Source organism: Cyprinodon variegatus, unplaced genomic scaffold, assembly GCF_000732505.1.
Source record: "Cyprinodon variegatus isolate N-32 unplaced genomic scaffold, C_variegatus-1.0 Scaffold1314, whole genome shotgun sequence".
NCBI lineage: Eukaryota > Metazoa > Chordata > Actinopteri > Cyprinodontiformes > Cyprinodontidae > Cyprinodon > Cyprinodon variegatus.
In genome coordinates, this window is record NW_015151767.1 from 15,595 (window position 1) to 42,545 (window position 26,951).

Consider the following 26,951-nt stretch of genomic DNA (forward strand, 5'->3'; position numbering starts at 1 on the left):
CCATCGCGGTTCCGTTAGCACGATAGCTAGCGGGCAGGTCTGGTTGGGAAAGAGGCTGTAGAGAAAGGAGACTTGCGTAGCCAGACAGATATTGGTGGCTTCAGATATCCCCGGTTAATCCTTCAGCTAACCATTATCCCCCCATGCTGACCAGGAAGGGAAGATAACGTTAATAGCCTGGCACTGCCTCCACCTAATTAGCCACAGTCAATACAGTTAAAGGGGGCGACTGCGTGTTGCTTGGAGGAGCTTCTTATTTTCTGTAGTTTTCATTTAAGACATTAAAAGTACTACCCGTCGGCTAACGGTGTTTTTTAAGAATGAGGTTGCCGAGTAGCAGACATTGTGCGACTGAAGGAGATGGAAAGAAGATGGACCAACCTCCTCCGTTTAGAAACCCTTTTGTGCACGTCTTGAAATTCACTCCACTGGAAAAAGCAAAGGTATGAATGATTTGCCTACAAACTAACACGGTGCACCGTTTTGCTTCTTGAACATGAAAGCATAAAGTGCGACACTGATTGTGTTGCCAGCATCCAGGCAGTTTTTCCTGTTTGATACTAACCAGCACTGCTAGCTAACCGGCTAATAGAAACTGAGTACTTGACACTTTTCCATGGCATTGCTCAGCTTTCACCCTTTATAGGTTTTATGTAATTGGATGATAATAAAATAACTGTGAACAGAATGGTCAGCGCCCTGTTAAATTGAATAATTAGGCGTTTTTATAAAATCAGAGTTTCTCTCTCATGAAACCTTTAATAAAGAATAAGCAGCTGAAGCATGGCCGCCTGTCCAGGACGGGCCTAGCTTGTTGCTCTGATTTTAAAATTAAAATTTTAAAATCTGAGCAACAAGATTAAAATTTCGAAGATTGTCCAAGAATTTCCAGATGCATTCTTGGTTTTTCAGCAGGAATCAACATTTTAAAAGCAGTGAAGGGGACAGAAAGAAGACGGATGCCTTTTTTTTTTCATAGCAGTTGCTTTTTCTTAAATATCATAATTGTTCAGGGTTTCATTGCATTTACTTTTTACCTGTAAGAGTTAACTTTGAGAGTGGGCACTTAAAAGATGTCTGTAATTTTGCACCCCTGTAGGAAATGCTTAGGATTGAATTGAGACTGAAACTGAATTTAGCTTATGCCGTTTTTTCATTCAGAGACATTCTATGCAATATACTTATTTGTTACAATATACTTATTCAACTCAACTCAAACTTTATTTATAAAGCACTTTTCAAACAACCTGTGTTGACCAATGTGCTGTACAGGAATCACAGTTGCAGAGCATAAGATAAAAACTGAAAGCTAAAATACATAAAACAATACAAAAATAAAAATTGAAAGGAGATAAAATATAATAGGATAAATGTTTCAAATTAAAATACATTTTCAAAATAAAATTTTACCAAATGTCCACTTAGACTTGATAAAAAGCCAGGGAGAAGAAGTGTGCTTTTAGAGAGGATTTAAAAACCTCAAAGGAGCCTGCCGATCGAATATGCCAAGGCAAGTTATTCCACAGTCTCGATGCCGCTGCCATAAAGGCACGATCACCTTTGGTTTTAAGTCTGGTATTGGGCATGATCAGTAGCAACTGATTAGAGGATCTCAGCGTTCTGGCTGGGGCATGGATTTGGAGAAGCTCAGTGAAATACTGGGGTCTCGACCATTAAGAGCTTTAAAAACTGACAATAAAATTTTAAAATAGATTCTTTAAACAACCGGGAGCCAGTGCAATGAGGCTGGAAAGGGTGATAGGTGGTCACGTTTACGTGTGCCAGTAAGGAGAAGGGCAGCTGCATTTTGTACCAACTGCTGACGGTGTAAAAGTGAGTGGTCCAAGCCAGCATATAAACAATTACTTTGTTATAAAAGAAAAGTATGTTGTTAAATGTTTTCCTGTAATAAGTGTAGAAATGTGCTATGTGTGTTATTTAAGGGCATGGAAAGTCTGTTGCGCGTTTTCAAAGTTTCATATCTCCTTTTTACCTGCAGATTGCCTTTTATTCCAATTTTAGTTTATGGAAATCTTTGTTACAAAGCCTGCATGTTTAGAGTAAAAACTTTTCTCATGCAGTCAAAAAGATTTAAATTTCCCACAATGCACCTTTAAAATTTGTGTGCAACAATGGTCACCTGTCAAGCAGATATATCTCAGACTGTGTCCGAACGTTCTCCCTAATCACTATAGAAACGCTATATAGTGCTTACTAGAGGTGAGTATTGGCATGAGTGTTATGTGATTCGATACATGTCACGGTACTTGAGTCACGATACGATATTATCACGATATTGCAGTATCACTATATTGCCATATTTTCCCCAGCTATCAAAATCAAATGATGAGATAAAATGGCAAGTGCTGTATATCTTCATCAGAAAATATTGATTAGGTATTTTTTTCCATGCTGTTTGGGGTTTTCTTCTACTGTGACTTCCTCAAATACAGATTTGGTGCTGCACGCACAGTTAAAGGGCTCCACAGCGCTTTCTGCCACAGTGGTGGTGCAGAGGAAGCCCATTTTCCCATCAATGTTTTATGTAACCATTTTTTTTTTTTAAATCGATATTAAGAAGTGAAAGATCGATATTATATTGGGCAGCCGAATATCACAATATATCGCCAAAACGATTATTTCCCACACCCCTAGTGCTTACGCCATTTTAAATGGTCCAAACCTTGAGTCAATGAAAAGATATTGGACAAAATTTCCCAGAGTGCACATTGAAAAGTAGTCATCACAGATGGTCACTAGAAAGGCAGATATTTCCCAGAGTGCTTTGCAAGAGCACCTCAGAAAGCATTATGGGATTTGTTCTAGCGGAGGTTAATAACAAAGATGACGTAGGCACCATGCTCTGAGTCGGAGTCACAAGACATAGGGGGAGAAAAAAGTCAGTTAACTGAGTGCACTATGAAGTCTGCTGTGATCTAGAGTTTAGGGGTTAGGGCGGGAGTTTGGCAGGGCCATAGACTCTGCACCCTGATCCAACATAGTTCGATTGGTTGATCTTTTAATTATGTTCTATTAACTTCCTATATGTGAAGACATTTAATTTGTTTCTTAGTGCCTATGGCTGTCAGAGGTCTTTGGTTAATGTGTCTCTATATTCTGTTTAGGATCTTTGTGTTATATAAACAGCCTCCATACTCTGTTTAAGGGTGAATCTTTATTAAATCAGACCATTGACTTTATTTGGTTTCTATTAGACTTATGTGAACGACAGCACAAGGGAGATTTTTCCTTTAGTTTCTTAAACCAGGTGCTTTCATTTGAATGTTATTTTCCAGTATTGAGTATTTTTCTGCAAACAGTTATTAGTCTAATGAACCTCAGCTGTGTTGGGAATATCATTGTTGAAATTATATTGGTTTTCTTTTTAGCTAATAATTATTCGGTGGTGTTTAGAGCAGCCTTGGTGGTTTTAGGGATTTAGGAGTAGGCTAATTTGGTTGTAATTACAAAAGGAAAAATTAGTTCAGTACTCTGGCTAGTTTGGTTCATCCAAAAAGCTGTTTGGGAATTCTTCTAAACCTTCCTATGGCCACTCCACCTCTGCCTTCAAAGATTCTCTGTATGCTGGTGGGACTGCATATGTTCAACTACATATGAGATCATGTGACTCGGCGTAAGTATAAAGGCTGTGGGGAGGGCTGTCTGTGTTGTTGTGCCGCACCCCTCGAATAATGGTAGGCGAGACACTGAATCTAGACACGCACAGCTAAACAATTTTAACTGTGAAAATAGCATGTATTCATTGCATTGATCTGAGGTCCTCCAACAGATGAATGTCTTGCATGTATGTTCAGTTAACAGGTAAATGTGTTCAAAAACACAAATTCCCCTGCTGTTGCACTTGTTAAAAGTAAGCCTAATTTGGCATACTTTTTATAACTGAGAGCTTAACCTCCATTTATCTCAAAAGGGCTGATGAAAAGAATGATCTTTTTATTCTTGAGTGTTGCAGAAACCACTTGTTCCTTAGAAGGGCTCAGTAATGTGCCATTATGCTGAAAGTTATCACAGTTATGCTGAAATTAGGCTGCAGAAACTGTTTTAAAATACATTTACCTCCTTACTTTTGCACACATATGTAAGAAACCTGTTTCTAGACCTTTAGTCAATGCTTTGAAAACATGGATCACCCGCCCACCCTGCTTCATACTTTGTCATAATCTCAGACTAACCATGAGTTCCTGCGCTTGCTGGCAGTAGAGCACATGCTCTCACGCCTAACCAGCAGACAGAGAGACTAACCTTTGAAGGCTGGGGTGGAGTTCCCTGTCTTGCAAGCAAGATAAATTGTCGAGAGATTTGTAAAAACTCAGGAAATACATCTTACCAGAAGCCTACAGATGCGTTTGGCCAGAAATGTTTTAGGCCAATGAAATGCAACCAGATGCGGAAAGCTAAAGCAAAACAAAAATGACTGTGCCAGTTTCAACTGGAAAACCCTTAATTTTTTTTTTTTAAATGACCAAAAGGACGTGAATTTTGCCTTAGTGGATGGTAAGATCATGGCACCATCTCCCTGACCAGATTTTGTAGGCGTTAGATTTATCAGTTTACTCCATGAAACAAATCAAGAATGTGAAATGTCTCAGGTGCTACTGCGGCTGTCATTGGCTAAAACTCAACATTGGAGACAGATACCCAACAGGTACCGCAAACAGTTTCTATGGGAGCCTTCCAGGAGCGGTCTGTGTAGTTAAATGTTAAATATGATTTTTTTACACGCCAAAAAAAGAACTAGGGTATTAAGGAAAGGGAAACAAATTGTTTCACTTTACCACAAAATGCTGATTAAAAAATCTTGGTGGGAACTCTGGCGGCCGATTCTTCATGAGCATTGGTAAAATTTACATGGGAACAAAAGTTCTTTTCAAGTTGATCTGAGGTCTAACTGCTTTTCGACCAAATATCCCAGAAAACTGAACAGATCATTGTTATGATAGAAATCACCCAAACTGGGTCAAAATCTCCCCCCAGAGGATTTTTTTTAATATATATATATATATATATATATATATATACACATATGTTCAATATAAGGGCTGGGACCGGCAATACTTTTGGTATTTTCCAATGTCGCTATGAAGCAGAGGAGTTATGACAGCTACTTGCAGTACAGTGAGTACCACTGTACTCACAATTCTGGGAGTGTTTCAAAAATGTAAACAATTCAACTTGTTGAGCAGGTGATTGCAACATATTTTTCGAGTGCAGACAGTATCTAGTGGTGGGACTGCGTGTTCACCTACAGGCGGATGTTTCCTGCCTATGCAGTCCTGTGAAAGCTTGCTGTGTTTAATATAGAGAGCAAAGTTGTCGATGTAAAACCATGCAGACGCAAAAACTACGTATTGTAAAAGTCATTTAAATAACATAATTATTTTTTCTTCATAAAAGAACAGTGCATTAATGGTTCGTAAGGAAAAGGTAACATTAAATGACTTGTGCATTTGTGTGTATTTACGTTATTTAGTACTTTATCAAATAACTGGGAAAGTTGTATGTTGTTCTCTGAACACACCCAAAATGGCTGTGTGTTATGACAGTAGAGAACAGTGTGATTTAAGTTCAAATCAATTTATTCTGCACACTAATGGAATAGCTCACAGCTTCTTTTATGATAGCCTTTATTAAAATAATTATTCAAATCAAAGTCAAACATATTTGGATTTGTTAACACATAGGATGTCATTGGTCGGGTGTTTTTTCTTTCTTACCATCAACCCAACCCTAGGAACCACTGCCTGTTCTCTGTCGTCTTACGCTAGATAGATCAGAGATGCCCCCCACCTAAGCAAAACTCATTAATGTTAGCCGATCCGCAGCTAGGTGAGGCAGAGCCAGGTACTATTCCTTATTTCACCATGACTGGATAATAATTTATTTATGAAACTGACAACGAGGAAGCCTACATTGAGTTGAAGACATCATAGGAGGATGCTTTGGATGTTGTGCATTGGTGGGAAGATCGGCTTGCCATCCCGGCATCAAGAGCAGATAGTGAAAGACTTTTCATCTGCTGAGTTTATGATTCAGGAAAAGAGATCGAAACTTAACGCATCCAGTGATCATGGATGATATTCGTTTTCTGCACAGCGAGCTAAAGAGCAAGGCCTTAACATCAGTGTGTAAACAACATAGTTGATCAAATACACGCTGATATCAGAATAAGTTAATTTGTGCTCTGAGGTATTTATTTTTTTTTAGCCTGAGTTAAATGCGCCTGAATTAGTCATGCCACGCACTCTTAGGTTGTGAATGTGTTCTTACGGTGTCTTTGTTTAATTCAATGTTAAATCAAACGGTTTCTTCTGAAGATTATTATTTTGATTGATTTCTACATTGTGATCATGGGCTGGGTCTGAGCTACATGGATGGATTTGGGTTTAAGAAAGCGGACTTTGCAGGGCTCTGGTACAGATTAAAAAAGCAGGGCTGCTGTTAATGAAGAGAATCCACGGGGGGACGGGCACTAAAATACACTCTGTAGGATATTGGGGCAAGACAATCCAACTTGTTTATTTTCCTGATTTGCAGTCGGATTGGTTTCCGAAGTTCTTCTTAACAAACCAGATCACTTCTAACACTTCCCACATTGCAGGATAATTGTCCTGATTATTGGAGACTTGAAGGAGGAAGGTCTATGCAGAAATTCACACGATTTTCCCATCATGGGAAAAACTCCTATTAGAAGCACACATGAATCCTATCTGGTTGAATTCACATGATCTCTCATTCAAACTAAATAGAGAAGTGTGGTCATCTACGTGAGTCACAGGTTTCTGTTTAAGACTGTGATTGAGAATCCAGCTTGTCGTTTAAAACTTCTCACTGCACAAGTGCCTGTAAACAAATGAGGCTGAGAAAATTAAAGTACTCTCCAGAGTGTTAATATGATTCCTATACAGAACAGTTTAGTTCTATGAGTCTTGGATTACACAACACTAAAGTGTGAGGGTTCAGCCCATTTTAAATCATATTTCTGTGAATTAGGCTGCTATTCCATTGCAGGTATAAGGGGAATATCTTATTACACATTACAATTGCCAGCCCTGGGTGGGATATAGGAGCCTCTTTTTTCCATATCAGAATATGCAAGGAAAATCCTTAGAAGGATTGATATCTGCAGCATTTGTTAAGAGCTGGTTCTTGGAGCAATTATAGACGACAGAAAGTAGCTTATTTTCTCCAACTTAAACTTTTTTCGCTCAACCTTATGGAGGCAGATTTACTATTTGTCTAATAATAGATGTGCAAATTGTATTGAACAGAAATAGCTTTGATAACTGCATTTTTGCATGTTTTTAGTTGGTTGTAAATTTAAGTTACTGACCGTGCCCCTAGCTAAGGTAGTCGGTTTGCTAGTCTAAATGGTGTTCTAGTCCTACCATTTCACTTAAGACTGCCACATTTAAAAACAAGTACTTCTCCTTTTTAACAAGTGAACCACCCAGTTAACTGAAGTGACATATGTTTTGGTGCAAGAAATATGTTCATGCTCTACATTAGCAGATGTTTCATCAGTTTGGTTCTAGTTTCAGAAATGAGCCAATTATAAGGCCTGATTAGAGGAATAGCTTCAGAGCTGAAATAATGTGATTAGTCTTAATTTGTACTTAGTCTTTGACCATAAGGCTCTTATGTGTAAAGGGCAAACTAAAGACCACTGAACTAATGAGCTAAAGGAGAATTGTAAACCATCTTGTTTTCAACATGTCTCTAACTGAACAACAAATATTCACCATACAGTCATGAATCCTACAAATGATGAAATAACTAAATATCTTGAAATAAATCCAGATAGTTCCTTCTGCAATATTGAACCTGAAATAACCCCGCACCTATTCTTCACATGCGCTGTAACAGCATAGAACAGCAATAGAGCAGTACTTATCTAAAAAATGTAACTCCAGTATAATCCTCCCTGGCCATAGCATTATCATGTTTTTTACACACCCACTCAAGGAACTGGTAAATCTAACTTCCATCCCTCTCTAAATAAGTGCTAAACTTCTTTTCTTTTTTTTGTTGCTGGTCACATGATACACTGTCCACAACCTAACATCTGCCTTGCACATCAAATTTTGATATGCGGGTTACCCCTGCGTGTCAGTATGTGACGCACACTTTGACCAAGCTTCAATATGTGACAAGTTGGGAGTGAGAATATGTTGGGGTGGTGGTGGCATCATGCTATAGAGATGCTTTTCAGGAGCACAATCTGGAAGACTAGACAGGAAAGAGGACAGTCATTTTTCAGCAGAAAAGGGACCCAAAGCACACAGCCAGTATCTCTGAGAGGCTTCAGAGCCGCACTAATTGTCCTTGAGTAGCCAAGCTACAGTTCAGACTTAAATCTGATTGAACATCTCTGGAGATACCTAAGAATGGCTGCACAGGCATCTCCCATTCAACCTGATGGAGCTTTAGATTTCCTGCAAAGGAGTAAAACTGCCTTAAGAGAGATTTGCTAAGCTTGTAGCATTGTATTACAAAAGACCCCAGGTTGTAATTGCTGCCAAAGGTTGATCAACAAAAGAATAAGCACAAGCTATGAGTACCTATGTAAATGTGAATTTAGTTTTCTTTTTGTAATCAATTTGGAACAGTCCCAAAACCAATTTGTTTGAGATTGTTTCAAAAATTGTATTGTATTTTGTGTAAACGTTTTCAGAAATAGATTTTATCAGGGCTGAAATTATTAATAAAAGTGATGTTTCCAACTTCACTGATAATACTGCACTCATGAAGTAATGTTGATTTTATAAGCCAGGTATAAGGGATGCAATTTTTTTTCTTCAAAATCTTAAGCCATTTGTCCTGCATTATAGCACTGCAGATGTTCTGGAAAATCTTTAATTGTGGTAGAAAACTAGTCATCTTCTAAAGGAAGTTTGTTTCCATTAGCTTTAAGGTCCCCAAGCATCTCCAAGCATTAGCCTTTGGACTACTGAGGAAATCTACCTTGTGTGAGCATTAAGTCAATCTCAACCCACTCGACTCGCCAAATAAATTATAGATATGTAGAGTGTGAATACATGACCCTAAAAAATAACCCTCTACCAGATATTCAATCTAAGAAGTCAAATAGGTAATCCGATGCACTCCGTTTACATATCTTATGTATGAATGAAGTAATTTAGTGTAAAGAGTTTTGGACTCCCCTGACTTAAAAAAAAAAAAAGGTGCTACAAAGTACAGGCCTTTTAACCACATTTCATTACAATTAGATGTACAGTAATAATTTGTAGTTTATTTTAATTTTTTCAATGTTCAGCAACATTGAAAAATAAGAGTTCTATGAATATTCTACTACTGTCTTTATTCAGTTCAACAAGTGAAATAGAGGCTTTTTATAACATTGTTTTGAAGCCTTTAAGAGAATACACAGTTTAGACCTTCAACTTGGTTCTTCTTCTTTTATAACTGCTTCTCCTTTTACTTTTTTTTTTTTTTTTCTGCTCACAGAGAACAGTTTTACCGGAAAGAAAATATTGCACTTTACATTTAGATTCCTGCAAAGTATACACAGAGGTACCAGTAAATGATTTAAGCTAAAACTGGGACAAAATACAGCAACTGCTCAAAATGGCTGGGTAGTAATTGCATTTGCAATCTAATCGCAATTCAATAAAAAGCAATTTCAAATTGCAGAGGCACATATTTTTTATTATGCTATATTTGACCACATTAAGGCACTAGTTTTCTTACTCCAGCCCTTTCGGTGGTGGTAAAACACTAGAAGTGGGTTACCTTGCGATAAAGAACGGTGGAGAGAGAGTGGCAGCTAGCATGCACATCCATACATGCAAGTAGAAGTAAAAAATTTTTCATGCAAAATTTGCAGTAAAGTCCCGAAACAGTTGACCCTGGGCAAGCATGCCTTCAAAAACAAAGCTTGGGGTGAAACATCTACAACCTTGGGGTTAATGCAAAGGAAAATTGAAGTAAAATCGCTATTGCAATTTTCGTAAAAATAATTGCAATATAGATTTTGTCAAAATCCTTCAGCCTTACTGTTCACTGTTTGAAAAACAAACGCATAAACACATATTTCAAATTTAATACCCTCAGTTTCAAACTGTTTCTCCTGTGATGAATTTTAGAAATTTACAGACATGATGAAAGAAGTCAAGACAAGATGTGCAGATAAATGCAGATATACATGCAGTTAAACATACACACATATTAATAAGGTCTCATCAAGGCACATCAGCTACATATTCATGCATAGCCAGGCATCCACATACCTACAGAAAGAACTAAGCCAGTTAAATTTCAAAATCATATTTTATGAATTTTGATTTATATAGTTGATATAAAGAGTGATGCCAAGAAGAGGCAATAAAGGAATGTTTAAATGTATTTATATTACAGTTTTAATAATTTAATAAGCAACAAAATCATAGACATGTATATTTTTTTTAACTCCATGTGATTGAGACGAGAAAATAACTGTAATTACTGCTGCTCTGTTGTAGTTTGTTAGATTATATTTGTATTCATGTGTGTTTTACAGAATAAGGTTTGTAACAGTGCGGTGTCAATGTAACTATAGGTCGACCTATGCAGGCTTTTTATTCACCAATGGCAGTATTAAATATTCAGAATGTCCAGTTTTCAATATTCTTGGTTGGTTCTTTTAGTTTTCATGTTTGTATAGTTGGTAGTTGTTACTGTTTCTGTCTATTAAGTGAATGGACAGAAGCTTGGCTTTAAAAAAAAAAAATGTAACCAAGCTATTCTAATTTGTAAATCTAGCTTACTGACTGCAGCATCAGCCACATGCAGAGCAAGTGAAGGAGACAGCTTGGAGGCTGAGGATAGAACAAGGTTATTGCACTTCAGAGCTTTGCTCAGTGGTTTTAGACTAAGAAAAATACTTTTATTACAAGAAGTACAGCAAACTGCTGATAGTGAACACACAGCAGCAGATTTTAACATTGAAAACAATATTTGGCTGCATAACTATAACTCTCTCACTTAGAAACATTTTAACACTTTTTTTTTTCTCCCCTCTTTAACAGATTGCATTAATGACGGTGACTCTATTCCCCATCCGTCTGCTCATAGCAGCATTCATGATGTTACTGGCTTGGCCTTTTGCCTTCCTTGCCTCAGTGGGGCGCTCCGAGACAGTTGTTGAACCCCAGTGCCTCTGGAGAAGGTAGGTACTTAGCTTTTGAAAAATGTCTCTTTAAAAGCAGTTATTATAAAAGCCATTTAATTGTAGAGATCCAGGTTTTTATTTTTATTTTAGTTTTTGTGCTTTCTTGCCTGCCATAAATTAAGACACTATACTTTCCCAATAACAGGCTAAAGTAAAATGTGGTGTGACATAGTCGCACAAAAAAAATAATTAATCTAAAAAACTTTTATCTCTAATTAAAATGCAGTATGACTCCAGGCTCTGAAAGTCACCCAAGTACTAAATGGCCATTCAGTACATAAGTTATTCTTAGCATTGTTTATTCGTGGAGTAAACAATGCTAAGAATTGAGAAATGCTTTTTAAAGGTCTCTTACAGTGTATCAGAAAAAAAATTCCCGCAACTGACATGATTAAGAATAAAAAGCTCATTAGACATTATGATGAGAAATGGAACAAAAAACGTCAAATTACACAACTACAACGTTCTAAAGCTTAGCCATTCAACTAAAGTGAAAAGGGAAGGAGACTGGGAATTAGCTCTGGAGGAGCTGCAGAGATCCGCAGGAATATACTTCACTATTCAGCCCTTTATAGAAGAGGGATAGAAAGGCTTTGGTGTAAAGTAGTAAGATACTCCATTTCTACAGACAGGAGACTCACTTTAATATGCAACCCCATAGTGAAGCATGGTGTATATTTGAAAATTGGTGGAAACATTTTCTGACAATACAGTGATGGTTGAGGCTAAATATGGAGCTAAATTGGAGCTAAATATGAGGCAATCCCTGAGGACAGCTTTTGGCGGCTCTAGAGCAGGGATGTCAAACTGGTTTCACAAAGGGCCGTGTGGCTGCAGGTTTTCCCTCCAACCAAGCAATACACCAGACTCCATTCATCTCATCAAGTCATCATGTTAAGACTGGACTCACTTGATGAGATGACTGGAGTCTGGTATGCTATTGCTTGGTTGAAAATAAAACCTGCAACCACACGGCCCTTTCTGCAACCAGTTTGACATTCCTGCTCTAGAGGACTTTAGGAGAGTGAAAGGCAAGGTTCCCTCCAATTTTTCATGTGTCTGGCATACAAGCCACCTAGTACACAGAGGACCACTGTGAGGAACATCAGATGTGCATGCTGTAAGTCCAAAGTGTATTTGTTTTTATATAAAATTATTATTTATTGAGGTTACTGCTCTGGAAGAAATTAGATGTCATAGTTTTCCAACATTACTTTTTGTTCATATTAAAACATTCACATTTTGCACAAAGAAATGTGCTGAAGCTTTTGATACAGTGTAAGTTCCTATAAATTTTTTTCTATCCCTCAAACTGTTTAATTACACAGTTTTGTTTTTTTGGATTTCTACCAAAATACATTTTTTTTATTGTATAAGCATTTCATAATTATATATATATAATATATATATTAAATATATATATTAAAAAACCTTGATGTGATTAGAATATGAAAAAAATCTGATTTAATTTTGATCTTTTTCACGTCCGTCCTCATTTCTTCCATTGTTTTCCAAATATGCCACTTTAAGAGCTTTCTGGATGCTGTTTATTATTCATTAAACTAAATAGTCTTTCAGCACTGGAAGCTTAAAATTTTGCACAAATATCCACAAGCTGTGAGATCTCCTCTAGCTCCTCACATCCAAGTGCTGCAGCCACCATATCCGAGAAGTTGCTGATTGACCCCCGTTTACGTTTTTGCTTCATTATATACTTAAATTTAGCACCAAAAAAAGCATTGTGCTATGCAGAGAACGAGTGTGTTAAACTGATTGCTTGTTGGATTGCAGGGCTTTTACAATTCAGTGAGTTTCATTGTTGTGGAAGCCTAGACTGATAAATAATTTTGGCCGCCACACGTTCTTCTACCTCGTGGTGTATTTATTTATGCACCTGTAGTTGTTTTTGATGCGCTAAATAAGGACATTTTAGGGCACTTAAGTTTTATTAAACCCATTCATCCAACTACACTTCTTAAAATATATATATATTTTTTTTTTATTAAAGGGATGTTATAGTAATACAACTGGCATTGAAGAGTAGTTGGATTATGCACCAAAACCACTAAAATGTGTTTATTCAATAAAGCAAGTTTGCACATCAAGCTGGATGAGATGCTATAAGAGCCCTAATGAAATAAAACATGAATGCAAATGCAAAGATGGATGCAATCCCTGTTCATTTTTATTATTAGTATATTTAATGTGGTATGGTAAGCATCAGAAATCATGTGTGGTATTTTCTCTCTTTCTCCATATTATCTAATAAATTGTAATACATTTTTGAAAAGCTGGGGGTGACAGTTCAGTTTGAACTTAGTTTTCTCATATTTTTTATTTTTGGTTTTGAGTTGTAAATCAAATGATGCACATACTGAAAATGATACAGAAAAGTTTTATTATATTGCGCTGCATAGATTTTTTTTTTTGTGTGAACTGAAAATGGGCGAGCAGTACGCAATTGTTCAAGCTCGCAGCTTAGAGGAAACATTGGTGAAAGGCTAACTTCCTGCAGAACACTGACCCTAAAATGCAGCTTAAATTGTTATAAAATTATTTAGAACAAGGAATTGTGAAGTGTTGCCCTGTCAAAGTACAGAGCTGAATCCAATTGAGATTCTTTGGCAAGATGCTATGCATGAAGTGTGACTCGGCTCGTGGTATTTTTGGTATTTGGGCAAAACTGTATAAGTCTGTAGTTGTGCTAACATTTTAGAGACATACCCTGGAAGATTTCCAGCTAGAAATTTGGTTTTAGAGAGGTATAATTACCAATTCCATTACAGATAATTTAAAAGAAATTTTTAAAACAATTCTCTTTTTCCACTTCTAAATCATCCTGGCCTTGTATGAAACTATTGTATAATCTGTAGTATTCCAAGTAGTTCTACATAGAATGCACGATTTAGAGTATTTGTAATCTACGGTTAAATGAAAATGCTAGAGTCATGCTAAATTTTGTTTACAGACTGGTGGACATCATCCTGAGAGTGATCATGCGGATCATGTGGTTTGCGGGAGGTTTTCACTGGATAACTGTAAAAGGGCAAAGAGCTCTGCCTGCAGAAGCTCCCATCCTCACCCTGGCACCCCACTCCTCTTACTTTGATGCCATTCCCGTTACAATGACAATGTCCTCGATAGTCATGAAGGCTGAAAGCAAGGATATACCTGTTTGGGGAAGTAAGTAAAATCTGCACACAAATCATGTCATGGTTTCCATTAAAAGCAGCAGTCATTCTATTTACCAAAAAGACAATGACCAAAGAGATTTACGTTAAAGTATGCACATTTGTGGTATGTAAAATAATAAGAGGTATTGCTTTAAAATTCTAAAAAGTCAACAGTCTTGTTTATCAGTACTTTTCATGAGCTGATTAGACTGCTGGGCTATCGGTGACCACACTTTGCTGATAAGATAGTGCACTTCATGCTGCACAGTAGTATCAAAGCAAATATTGACAGGAACGATAAGAACTGCTACTAGAAAGTCAATAAAGCTGTAAATGACAATCAAACCTGGCCAACAATAACCTTAACTATCTTAGACCATTGATTATGAAAGACACACATTACATGTTTACATGAGACCCATTTCATGGAATATATTTGGGATTTTTGTTTTACTGTAAAACCTTATATTTACTCTATTAACAATGTTTTGAAAGTGTGTATGACAACTTGATTATAGCAGTACATTTTTGATCTGTATGATTTTCAAAAATCTAAGTAGCTTTTTCTCAAAGGTAATAATTTCCTTTAAAGCCTTTAATTGTCAGCTATGACTATAGATGCATAGAACCAGGTAAATTTTGTTTTCATAAATTTATTGAGTTATTCAAACAACAAGGAAATGTCCTTAGGTAATAAAGGCTTGAGAAAATTGAATTGGTAAGCATTTACTAACAATAATAAAAAAGAAAAGACTGATGTTTTTAAACTTTCATTTAAAATTGCACGTTAAAAAGTTTATGGATAGGGCTCTTTTGAAAAACTCCAGCTTTATTTCAAGTCAGATTATATTTTTTTTCTTTTCTTCTGCTCTTATTAATACCCATGCAAATATGTATAGATTTCAATGGAACTTGTCTGTGTACAATCCAGAGCCCCATGCAGACGTCAGGTAGGCCTTATTTAGTTGCAGACTGTAGTCAAGCCACTTTGACAACATATCCTATTAAGAGGCTTGCACGTGAAGTTACCCCTTTAGCTACTGATGCAGACATCGGATCATGCATGCCTGCAAGCAGGACACGCAGTCAAGGTTTGTCTTATTTTAGTCTTCCTTTCACCTCCTCCTGCCCTGTCAACTAAGTCAGCAATTTGCTATGTTGTTAGCTCCAGGCTCAGTGGCGCTAAGCCAAGTTTGAGCACTGTTGCATGCTTGCATTGCAAGACTGAAACAGCTCACAATTGGTGCATTATATCCTCCATTATATTCTGCCTATTATATTCTGCCAGTGTGCGTCAGAGTCAACAAAGTACAAAGCACATATAGATTGAGGATTTTACTCTTCAGTAGAACTGTATGCCAGTTTAGATTAATTCCTTTTTTAGCTTTTGTACAACTTTTTTTTTTTTTTCTCAGAAATAGTTCTTAGAATAAAAAATAGAAGGGCTTATCAATCATAAATATGATTCCATTTTTGTCTTAGTTAAAGGGAGCCAGGAAGCAATGCCTGTCAGGCATGTGAACCCCATAATGAGCATTAAGGCATGATCAGCTGCAGTGACATGTGCAGAATGTCTTTTGGGAGGAGTTAGCATTAATCCCTGCTATTCAGCAAGAAATTCAGTTGCAAGCAGTTTTTTCTTTCTCTAGCTCTACATTTTTCTTCCAACTTCCATACTATTCTTATTTCTTTCCTCTTGCTATTTTCTTTTTATGAAATGTGTCTCAAACATGAATAGACCTTTTGATTAGCAGTTTTCTTTTCTTGGTTAAACTTGAAAGTCCGAAAATATCAACAACTCTGTAATACTCTTTCAAACCTTTGTTCTTTGTTTTCTTTTGTTGGTGACTATAGCTAATGTTTACTTTTTGATTAGATTTTTTTGATTGCTCATATTAGTTTGAGTTTAAAGGTAGTTTGAACCCATAAGTAAAACCGATAGCTACAGTGTTACGTTTTGTAATCTTTTGTCTGTACGTTGCTTTGCCTCGGATATTTATATTCAGTGAATGTGCTTTTACCTAAGCTACACTGTACGTCTTGAAAGTTACATTGGGATTATCATGCATTAAATGACATACGTCTACAATGCTTTACTTAAATCTTGCAGAATGATAAATTATGGGAGCTTGTCAATACAAATAACCTTTAGTGTAGTAATCCTGCCCAGTTTTATAGCAGTGATGTTTTTTTGCAGTTATAAGTGTTGATTTGATTGGAAATATGTTTACATCAAAAACAGAAGGAGGAGTTATAGAGACGAGGACAAAAATAAGGGGTTGCCCATTCATCTCATCAATGTACGCCATATTACTAGGGTTTAAAAAATCCTTTCAGCACCAGCCAAGATTACAAATAAAACTGTGTGATTTAAAATGAAATACTTTCATATTCTATTCAGTAAATTTTACATTTTAAATTACGTTTTTTTTTTTTTTTACTTAGTATAGTTTCTGCAAAGGCTGACACTGCATCAGATTGAACTAATTTGAACAATCCTTATAAAATGCTCCTAAAACTTTGCTTGAACATGTAATTCTGACTAAATTCTGGCATTGCTTTGATAGAAGCAGCCATAAATAAGGGAGGTATTTCAAAATGGCCCTTATATACTTCTGTTACATACGTTTGTAGATAAAGCAATGTATATGCTAACAAGAACAATATATTAGTTTGCTTTCATATGTTGGGGACCACGTTGTGGAGCTCTTGGTTAAACCAAGATTAGGTCAAATGATCATCTGTATCATAGCTTTACTACCTGTGATTAAAAAAGGAAGTGAGAACTTTTTTTGTATGTGTGTTCAGCCTCGTCTGACTCGTGACCATATTTGAAGAACATGCATTATTAACACTCACAACTGTTTGTTTAAAAATAGCCTGTTCAGTTTTAGTGACTTTGGCCCTTACATGACACTAATGGGTTTCTTTTTAACACTGTTTAAATTTCTGTGATGAAAGTCATACTTTCCCAAGATTCTGCTTATTTTCTATTGTACTACAGACTGCTAAAATGTCTACTATAAAGCATGTTGATAAAAACATTTCTTCAACCCTTATGGCTTTAGTGTATTGTGAGGAGTTATTTTTATGTGTTAAAACACTAATTGGGAGTACAGTGATACACTGAAGTGCCTTAAGTCTATTTTTCTTGCTCAAATTTTTACCTTGGAGATGTACATGTATTTCTATCTTAGTTTAGCTTTTTTTATAACCAAAGTGTTTTCTTGTAATTAATTTGTCCTTTGCACTTCTTTCAGCTTTAATTAAATACATTCGGCCAGTGTTCGTGTCCCGATCAGACCAGAACTCAAGAAAGAAGACTGTGGAGGAGATAAAGCGGAGAGCTCATTATGGGGGAGATTGGCCTCAAGTTAGTGGATTTAAAAAGCTTGGATTGTATAATTGATTAGTACTGGTCATAAAGAATAAATTTTAATTTTACCTAATTTCCAAACTTCTTGATGGTCTTCTAAGTATGGCAGTTTGTTCTCTTTTTGTTTCATTCTGTTTCAGCAAAAAACAAAAATAGACTTACATTTATTCACATTAATATTTTTTTAATAACTTAGCATTATTTTATAGGTTACTCACTACCTCTTAATGTTCCAAATATCATGAATAATGAGAGAAAACACTCTTTACACTAATTAATTTCCTTGCATTACCTTTTAGATCATGATTTTTCCTGAGGGGACATGCACCAATAGATCCTGCCTCATCACCTTTAAGCCAGGTAACGTCTTTTTGAGGATTCTGTTAGATGTAGACCATTGCTAGTTTTATTTTATTTTTGTAACCACTGCTGTTATTTAAAATTGACCTCAGTCGATTGACAATATCATTGGTCTGATGCTTTTTTTCTCCCCTCTTTCTCACGGGCTAAAGCAGAACCTTTTAAAATTGTTTGTGGGAAACCTCAGTCTTGTAGTTGGCTAAAGTATGCAGGCTAAAACGGTATTTAATTTCATCCTCTTGCTTTTTTAGGGATCCGTTTGTGGCAACATGTCAAATGTGTTGTGTGCACTGGGTTCACAGATCTGCTCATTTTACACACTGTGAATGAAAGGAAAATATGTCCTGTAATAAATGATAATATCAGAGCTATTTGCTTTCAGACATGCTGCTCCAAACTCTCATGTTCACTAAACTACATCTGAGTGAGAGCTTGCTTTTAACCCAGCAGTGTGTCGCTCCCTGCTGAATGTGTTCCAGCCTCTATTATCCACCTACATTTATATTGGGCTGCCTCAAATCCTCTACTTTCATGAACACTGATATGTAAAGTGAATAACACAAGCCATTACCAGTACTGGCTATGTTTCAAAGACCCTGATGTGTGACCAAGGTTTATTGATGCAAAGGAAACAAAGGACGTCTGATAGAGCAGACAACTATAGCAAGAAAGTGAAAAGTGTCGCTGGCTCTGCGGTCAGGATGCCTGTAAACCGTTATGTCTGATGTCTTTATTCTGGTTCTTTTTCTCTATTCTGGCAGGATATGGTTTTATCTCTTAAACATTAAGTATCTAAAAGAATGAAGCTTTTACGAAATAAAAAAAAAACGAACACCTGCCTACGGGTTAATGCTGTGTTTAAGATAATTAGAATTTTTTTAATATGCTGTTTTTCTAACCACAGAAAACTGAGAAATCAATGGGTAATTCATACGAGACGAAAAAATTGATATCGTTTTTTTGTTTATTTTTTACATGACAATGTAAGCAATGCTATTTGAGCCTTAAGCAAGAGTTATGCACTTAAAGTACTACACGGTGTAATGTTTGGCTTTAGCTGTCAGATTTAATTACCGAGTAAATTTCTGTTTGTTTACAAGTTATAAGTTTTCTTTTAATCGTTCAAAAACATATTTCTTTTTTTAGGGGCCTTTATTCCAGCTGTACCAGTGCAGCCTGTTGTGATTCGCTATCCCAATAAATTGGTAAGATTGCTCAAACCTTTCTTTTTTTCTGGAAATGTAATACAATTTCATAAATAAATGGCACAAAAACAAAATTCTGTTTTAAGCATTTTGAGCACCCATTAACTGAGAGGTGCAAAAAAAGTGACGGTGGGAAAAGGGATATTTAATTTGTAAACCACATACACAGGCTTCAGGACCTATGTCAACAAATTATTATTAAGTGAATTTTGAATAATGTGGGATCTTTAATATTTTATTTTATATATTTCAAACAGGACACAATAACATGGACGTGGCAGGGACCAGGAGCGTAAGTGGCTACACCATTTGCATCTTACTGTACTTATTAGTGCTTTTATTATATGTTGTCTAAGGAGTGCTTGCATTTTTCTTAGAAAGAGATTTGTATTTTTTCGAGGAATGGTCATGAATCAAATAAGTGTGTAACCAAGCCTTAATCGGTGTCTTAGGCCAAATTCATACAATCTACTTTTGATACGGCCTATTACCAAGACATTTACCTTTTTATTTCTTTAGACATGGTTCTATTTTGTAACCTTTTAAACTAGAGATGGAGCGATACATCATCTGGCCAAAGTTTGTCTTTTCGGCTTGTATTGGTATCTGCAAGCATATCAGTTTGATGCCAAACATAGCTATGAACAGGCTGGTGACCCCCTAAAATGCAGAAAATGTCTTGGCTCTGAAAATGCTTCTACTTATTTCCTGGAATGTTTACTCTTAAGTCATTCATAATATAGCTTGCCATTTCAGTAATAAAATTATATTCAGTCATCCCTTTAATTTTAGTACAAATATGGTGTGATCGACCATTTTGGATCACTAAAAAAAGCAACTAGATCTTTTCTAAGGTTTGGATATCTTACTACATATGGAGTCATCAAACTTATAGGTACGACTTAGAGGCAAGACAAGAATAATGTAAAAAAGTTAATTTTATAATTTGCAGAGCATTGCAAGACTTGCAGACAATGGAAACACCAAGTTAATGCTATAATACATAACTCCTAATTACATAACTCCCAAAGTAATGATTTAGAAGGAAAGAAATATTATTTTGTGTTTAAATGTCATCTGATGAACATAGTACCTGCACTACACCATTGCGGAGATGACTGCTTTTTGACAGCTGTCCAGACGGCTAACACCCCTTATTTTATTTTTTTTTTTTTTTTATCCATAGACAGTTTAATCCATAGACAGTTTAATTCATAGACAGTTCAGTGCCCCAAGAATTATCTGTTCAGTTTGGAGGAGTTTCACAAGGAGTGGACTAAAGCTGTAGTCAAGCCATTAAAAGCTGTGTATGAATCGTACCCGTAGGCTCTGAATGTTTCCTAGTCTCTAGCATCATCTGAACTAGAGACATAATAAATGTATTGTCGTAGAGTTGCTCGATATCCCAACATCCCTTTTTTAAAATGAAAATTAAGTTTGCGCTTGATTTAGAAATTAAGGCTCCACAGTCTGGAGGAAGTGTAGTGTTGCAGAATTCACTTTGCTGATTGAGAAGTTTCAAACGCCAGTGATTAGGAATACCATGTTATCTGCTCAGGTTGGGCCTCTATTTTCTGAAGTCCAGTCAACTTGGGCATTTACTGTGAAATTTAGAGAGCTGTGTTGAGACGAAAGTTAAAAACTAAGAGCTATGTTGGGCGTTATTTCAGGGATTCAGCAAGTTCTTCCAGCAGTTTGACCCAATCCAGGTTGTAAATTTATGGGCAGCCTTTTCCTTCTCCTGCACTGTTGGAATGGCTGAGTCACCTCTTCAGTATGTTGTCAGTTCCTCCAGAGTTGTCTTAATTACATAATTATTTGATTCAGGTGTGTTGAACCAAAGGCACATCTAAAAGTTGCGGGATACCGGCCCTCAGGAACTGGAATTGTCCACCCCTGGATTAATGGAAACGTGCTACATGTGGAGGCAGAAGAAGCAGAGTTCGGCTGGAGTTGTCGATGGAATAGTCTTTAGAGGCCGTCTCTGGTTGGCCAACTCAGCCGTCAGCTGATTAGGATTTTTCTGTGATAATTTGTATAGCTGTAGAATTGCGCTTTGGTTCAGAATAACGCCTAGTAAGCATATTTTAATAGGAACACAGACTATCAGAACTTCATCATTTACTGTTTCTGTGAAGCTAATATTGTTAGATCGTGGTAACTTTTATTGTCTGTATGGTCCTTGATGATGGAGGAGCTTTACTTGCTTTTTAAATTACTCTGAAATATCAGTTGTATTGTTGGCTTGTAGTGTTAGTGCAGCTAATAGCTAACCCTGTGTGTAATGAATAGCAATCCATGTTTAAAACTGAGTGAAAAGGGGGAAACAAGAAAACCTGAGTTTTGTTTTTTTGCTGGTCAGTCTCAGAAATCTTGTACGATTCTTATTAACTTTATTTTTCTTCTCCATTCCAGATTTAAAATCCTGTGGCTTACTCTATGTCAGATCCACAATGAATTTGTCATAGAGGTAAGTGTAAAAGTCAAGAATACCTTACACCTCACACCTTTCTTAAAAATTATAAGTTTTACTTTCATGCAGCAATTTAAATGATAAAAGATCACATTTTAATTTTGTTCTGTGCAGTTTCTTCCCATTTACACCCCCTCAGAAGAGGAGAAAAGGAATCCTGCTCTCTTTGCTGTCAACGTGAGACGAATCATGGCTAAGTAAGTGGAATGTATTTATGTCCTTTTTTGTAGTTAAATTTTTTTTTTCTCGCAGACTTAATTGTACTGTTCTGTATTTGGTTTTATGCATGACGCAAGTTACAGGAAGGATACTCAGAAGGACACAGATTTTGTTAATGGCCAGAATTCAATCAGGAGTTAATCTTTGACCACAAAATGATTTATATTATAGTAATGAAAGGATAAATCTTTTTTTAAAGGGAGAACATATAACTTAAGTGAAGGATTGATTAGTCCTGTCATTATCCTGTCATCTGTGGTGTTTCCAGAGCCCTGGGGGTACCCATCACAGATTATTCATTTGAAGACTGCCAGCTGGCAATGGCAGAGGGCCAGCTGAGACTGCCGGTCGACACCTGTCTGCTGGAGTTTGCCAAGCTCGTCAGGAGACTGGGGTTAGTAAAGGTTTCCAATTTATAGCACTCTTCAAAGGGGGATGAAAGAGCAATGAAAAAATAACAGGAACTCAACAGAGATCTGATTTTGGTATGATTTGTGACCCGATTAGCAGAAGGATTGCACATACTTATCAAAATGTGTGGTACTTTTTAAGGGCAGATTCTTCATTTTGGTCGATTGGATATGCTCTCACTATTGATATAAACAAAATAAAAGCCTCAGAAAAACTGCCAACAACGCCCCCAACAAATTCATGTAAAAACATATAAAAATTATTTTATTCTCCAGTATTAAATTTTAGACATATTTGCTTTACACAACACATAAAACCTAGAATATCAATTAGTGACAAACTATATTATTATAATATTATAGACTATATTGTATATTCAAATTTAAGAAATGTAATATACTATAAACATATATTGATATTATTCTCCAACCCTATTTTAACAGCAGTAAGATACTTATCCTCACGCTCCAGCCCTGATGCAGCTAGAATATAATCCATGAATCAGAGTAGAAGTAGGCAGTCCTGCCACAATAGATGATAGCCATGAAAACAATGAAACCCTGGAGTGAACCCTCTAAATCTTTGTGGTTAGTGCGAGAAAAATAAAATCAGAATTGCACTTTTAATTTTTGACCAAATCATTCAATCCTGCCCACTTTCAAAGTCGCCTCAATTGTTTTTGCAGTCATCTTTTTATTTGTTTTTTTACATGATGCATAATATTCAACAGATTATAAATGAGAGTCCCCTCCCCTGCTGTGCCACAGGTTGAAACCCCAGAATGCTGAAAAAGTGTTGCAGGACTACGGGAACCGAGCCAGGAAGATGGAAGGGCAGAAACTTGACTTGGAAGGCTTTGCTCAGTTCCTCGATGTGCCAGTTTCAGACATGCTGCGTGACATGTTTGCCCTTTTTGATGAGGTGAAAAAACAAACACACACAAAAAACAGGAGTCCTTTTGTAATAAGGGTTATTAATAAGCGTTATTTTCATAATTCTTTTCCAGCATGAAGATGGAAGCATGGATATTAGAGAGTATGTGATAGCCTTATCAGTTGTATGCAGACCTGCCAAAACTCTGGACACAATGAAATTGGCCTTCAAGGTAGGTTTTTCCTTCATTGGGCTTGGTTGTTTATTGTTAAGTTGAATAAAATAGATAGAAGACAAATAAAGCCAAGAATTTGACCTATTTTACCATCAGATAGAATGAACCATTAGTCCCTCTTCCACCATAGCCCCAGGATTTACCTGGGTAAGGGAATCCTGTTTAATTGATGACGACGATGATGATGATGATTCAAATGATTGATGATTATTTAAGTAAATCCTCATAATCACTTATGGGGAAGTTCTACACCTTATGTACAGTGGTAGTTGTAAAGGAAACAGGATATTCTTAGAGCATAAATTACTGTAAATGGGATTAAATAGTAAATAAATTGAGAGATTGTGACACACACATATATATATATATATATATATATATATATATATATATATATATATATATATAATTACTGCTTAACCTTCACAAAAAGTACAACTTAGATTTTACCACCTTAAGTGTCTGAATGTTGTGCATAGTTGGATTTGATATTCCTGATACATTTTTATTTCCACTATTAATATATATTTTTTTTATTTTAGAAAAGATTTGATCAACAGATATAGCATAATAATGCAATCCTAATTGTAATAATTGTGAGTCCACCTGCTTAGAGTCCTCCGCTATGAAAACACTCCCAGTGTAAGAGAGTGGCTGGCAACAGCTACTGCACATACACTCTGTTTCCTTATCCAATCAGCATTAGGGTTAGAGTCCTCCTCAGCTCTAACACTGGCTAATTCCTGGAAAACTGACTACATATGTGAAATTTTGAAGTGTACTCCTTCTCATTTGAAAACATCTTAAAACTTATTTTGTTACAAATTAAACATAAGAAGACGACATACAGTGACCTGACCAGGGTATCTTGCTGAACACAATATAATGTGCATTAGGGCGTTACTTAACCCCATCAGTAAACTAGCCAGCAAATCCTTATAGAGGAACTGTTATACATGCATTAACCCTTGTAATGTATCCTTTTTCTCTTCTGTAGATGTTTGAGGCAGAGGAAGACAGTGCCATCACAGAGAGGGAGCTGGCAGTTATACTGAAGACGGCTTTGGGAGTGACTCACCTCAAGGTGTCCCGTCTGTTTACAGCCATTGACATAGATGACACGGGCAAGCTTACATTTGGTAAGACAAGAACCATTCCTAATTTTGGTTAATTTTCTTTATACGGTTTAAGCAACCAGGAAATGTTAAAAACACCAGCATGTTTGTAATGTCTTTGTCTCTGGCTCCCTCTTGTGGTCTTTTCAGATAAATTCAGAGGGTTTGTGGAGGAGAACCCAGACTTTGCCGATGAGTATCTTCACACTGAAAGCATCGGTCCTCAGACTGGACCTTGCCACGATCAACATACCCAAAACAACCCGTCTTCTCTAAACCTGCATGGCACTGCCAATACCAAAACAGCCAATGGTATCTGTCCTGACTTCAGCCCTAAATATCACGATGGCACCATAGATGCACTCATGAAGAAACACAAATAAAAGAGGTTTAAAGGAAATTAGAGGAAGAAAAAAGCACCTCTCCTGGTGAGAGGGGATTCTGTAAGAGGCAATGATGGTTACTTATTAGTAACTTGTAGACACAGTAAAGGACTACATTTCATTTTTAGAAAAAGAAGTTTACCCTTTCTTATTGGTATTGTATCCATAAAGATTCAGATTTCACCCTGGACATAGTTTGGTACACAATTTTTTTTTCTCACAGAAAGAATTGTCACAATGCCAAATAATTGCTTTTTGGGATACAATGCCTAAATACTTGAAGGGCAAGCACTTAAGATTTCTTGGGGCATTTTTATTTTAGTTTTATTTTCTCTCCCATGCATGTTTTTTACACCAAGACGCAAACAATCTCTGGATTGTAGAGACATTTTTTTTTTTTTTTAAATACCTTTTTTTTTCTTAATGTTTTGTCCATTTCCTCTTTTTAATAGTAGCTGCCTTTTGAACTTTTACATGAAAATGCAGAATTAATAGACTCATGTTATATTGAGCAGTTATCCCTGTGAAAAAAAGAAGACCTGTGGGAACCAGTGAAGAATGGCTGGAAGCGCTTAGCTTCAGCAGCCATATTTGAGGTTATCTCGGGTCTCTGCACGTCAATGGTTAAAATTGCTACGAGTGTGTGTATGTGTGTGTGTGTGTGTGAATGTGTGTCTGTAAACACAGATATATTATTTAGCTCAGGGTTCAGTGATAAAAATGGAAAAATTAACAATGATGTCATGGTTTTTGACTATTTGTAGGTAATGTGCATGTAAGCTGTTCTTTGCGCAGATGATCTCCTGTCGTTTCACTTCATAGTTTCATACAGATTGACTTTCCAATTTCTTTTGATATCACAGAACTTGGACCAAAATACATTGGGTGATTTGATTATGCGCCCTTTTATGTCTTTGTTTGCCTTTCATGTAGGCATGGGCCGGTATGAGATTTCTAAAAGGTAACAAAATGACCATGTTTTTCCAGTATCACCATATTGACGAGATATTCAACGCCATCTAATAGCTTTTATTTAAAAGGATGTGATAAAATTGCTTTATACCTCACACACCTGGAGGACACTTTGTCACTTTATCTGGCATCTCATTAAAACAAGTTCTAGTCATTTTATTTAGATTTTTTTCCCCTGATCATAAAACCGTAATATTTAAAACCTTAATGTTATTAACCGGCGCATGCCTACTTGTGTTGGAGGCAGTCAAAAGGGATCAATTATAGTTTGTGACCACTGAAAGTAAATAACTTACCTGACTTTTAGGTACATTCCTCTCAACCTTATTTTAGCCACTTAGTAATACGGATGCATATTATTGCTCTCTTCTTGAACTTTATTTTTTGTTACTTTAATTATTGATAGATTTAGCATAACAGAATGTGCACCTGTTACATGTTTGGACCTTATTTCTGTTTATTAAGGAAATCTTTTGTCACTGAGAACCTGAACCCAGGTACTTTTGCATTAGAAAACTGTAAAGAAAGGCCCATCTCTGGCAGGATTTATTCCTCATTCTAAATGTTGAGCAAACTTGCAATGTATGACGTTTATTTTGAGGGACTTTACAGCCCTAAATGTGTCCGATATGTGTTAAATACTGGAATTAACCAGATGTAAAGGAAGCTGCTTTTGAAATAACAGCTAAAAAAAGAAGGAACATTTAGGAAATATTCTTCATTGAGTTTTAAATGAACTGGTGAGATGATCACTTAGTTTCTTTCCGAAATGTTAATTATCTTAGTAACCTTCCAAATGTCTGAAATGCTGATCTTTAATGAAGGAAATGTGAGATTCGAACAGCTGCCACCCAAATTAGAACAAAATCTGTTGTTCATCTCCATTTATGTAGATGCTTATTTTAAAACATTTTCTTACTACAAATATTTTTTTTTATTCTCCTGCAATGACTTGTGTTTCTATTTCT

At 36.3% G+C, this 26,951-nt stretch overlaps 1 protein-coding gene across 1 annotated transcript; it reads left to right on the forward strand.

The window, feature by feature from the left end:
* LOC107102767 (lysophosphatidylcholine acyltransferase 1-like) lies at positions 1-26,119 on the forward strand. The gene is made up of 14 exons (XM_015402191.1): positions 1-443; positions 11,046-11,185; positions 14,157-14,371; positions 17,622-17,734; positions 18,037-18,097; positions 19,244-19,302; positions 19,560-19,594; positions 21,718-21,772; positions 21,890-21,972; positions 22,263-22,388; positions 23,173-23,326; positions 23,412-23,510; positions 24,511-24,652; positions 24,779-26,119. Exons 1-14 carry the CDS (start codon positions 321-323, stop codon positions 25,009-25,011), a joined length of 1,638 nt encoding a protein of 545 aa, XP_015257677.1. The 5' UTR covers positions 1-320; the 3' UTR covers positions 25,012-26,119.
* The last annotated feature ends 832 nt before the right edge of the window (positions 26,120-26,951 follow it).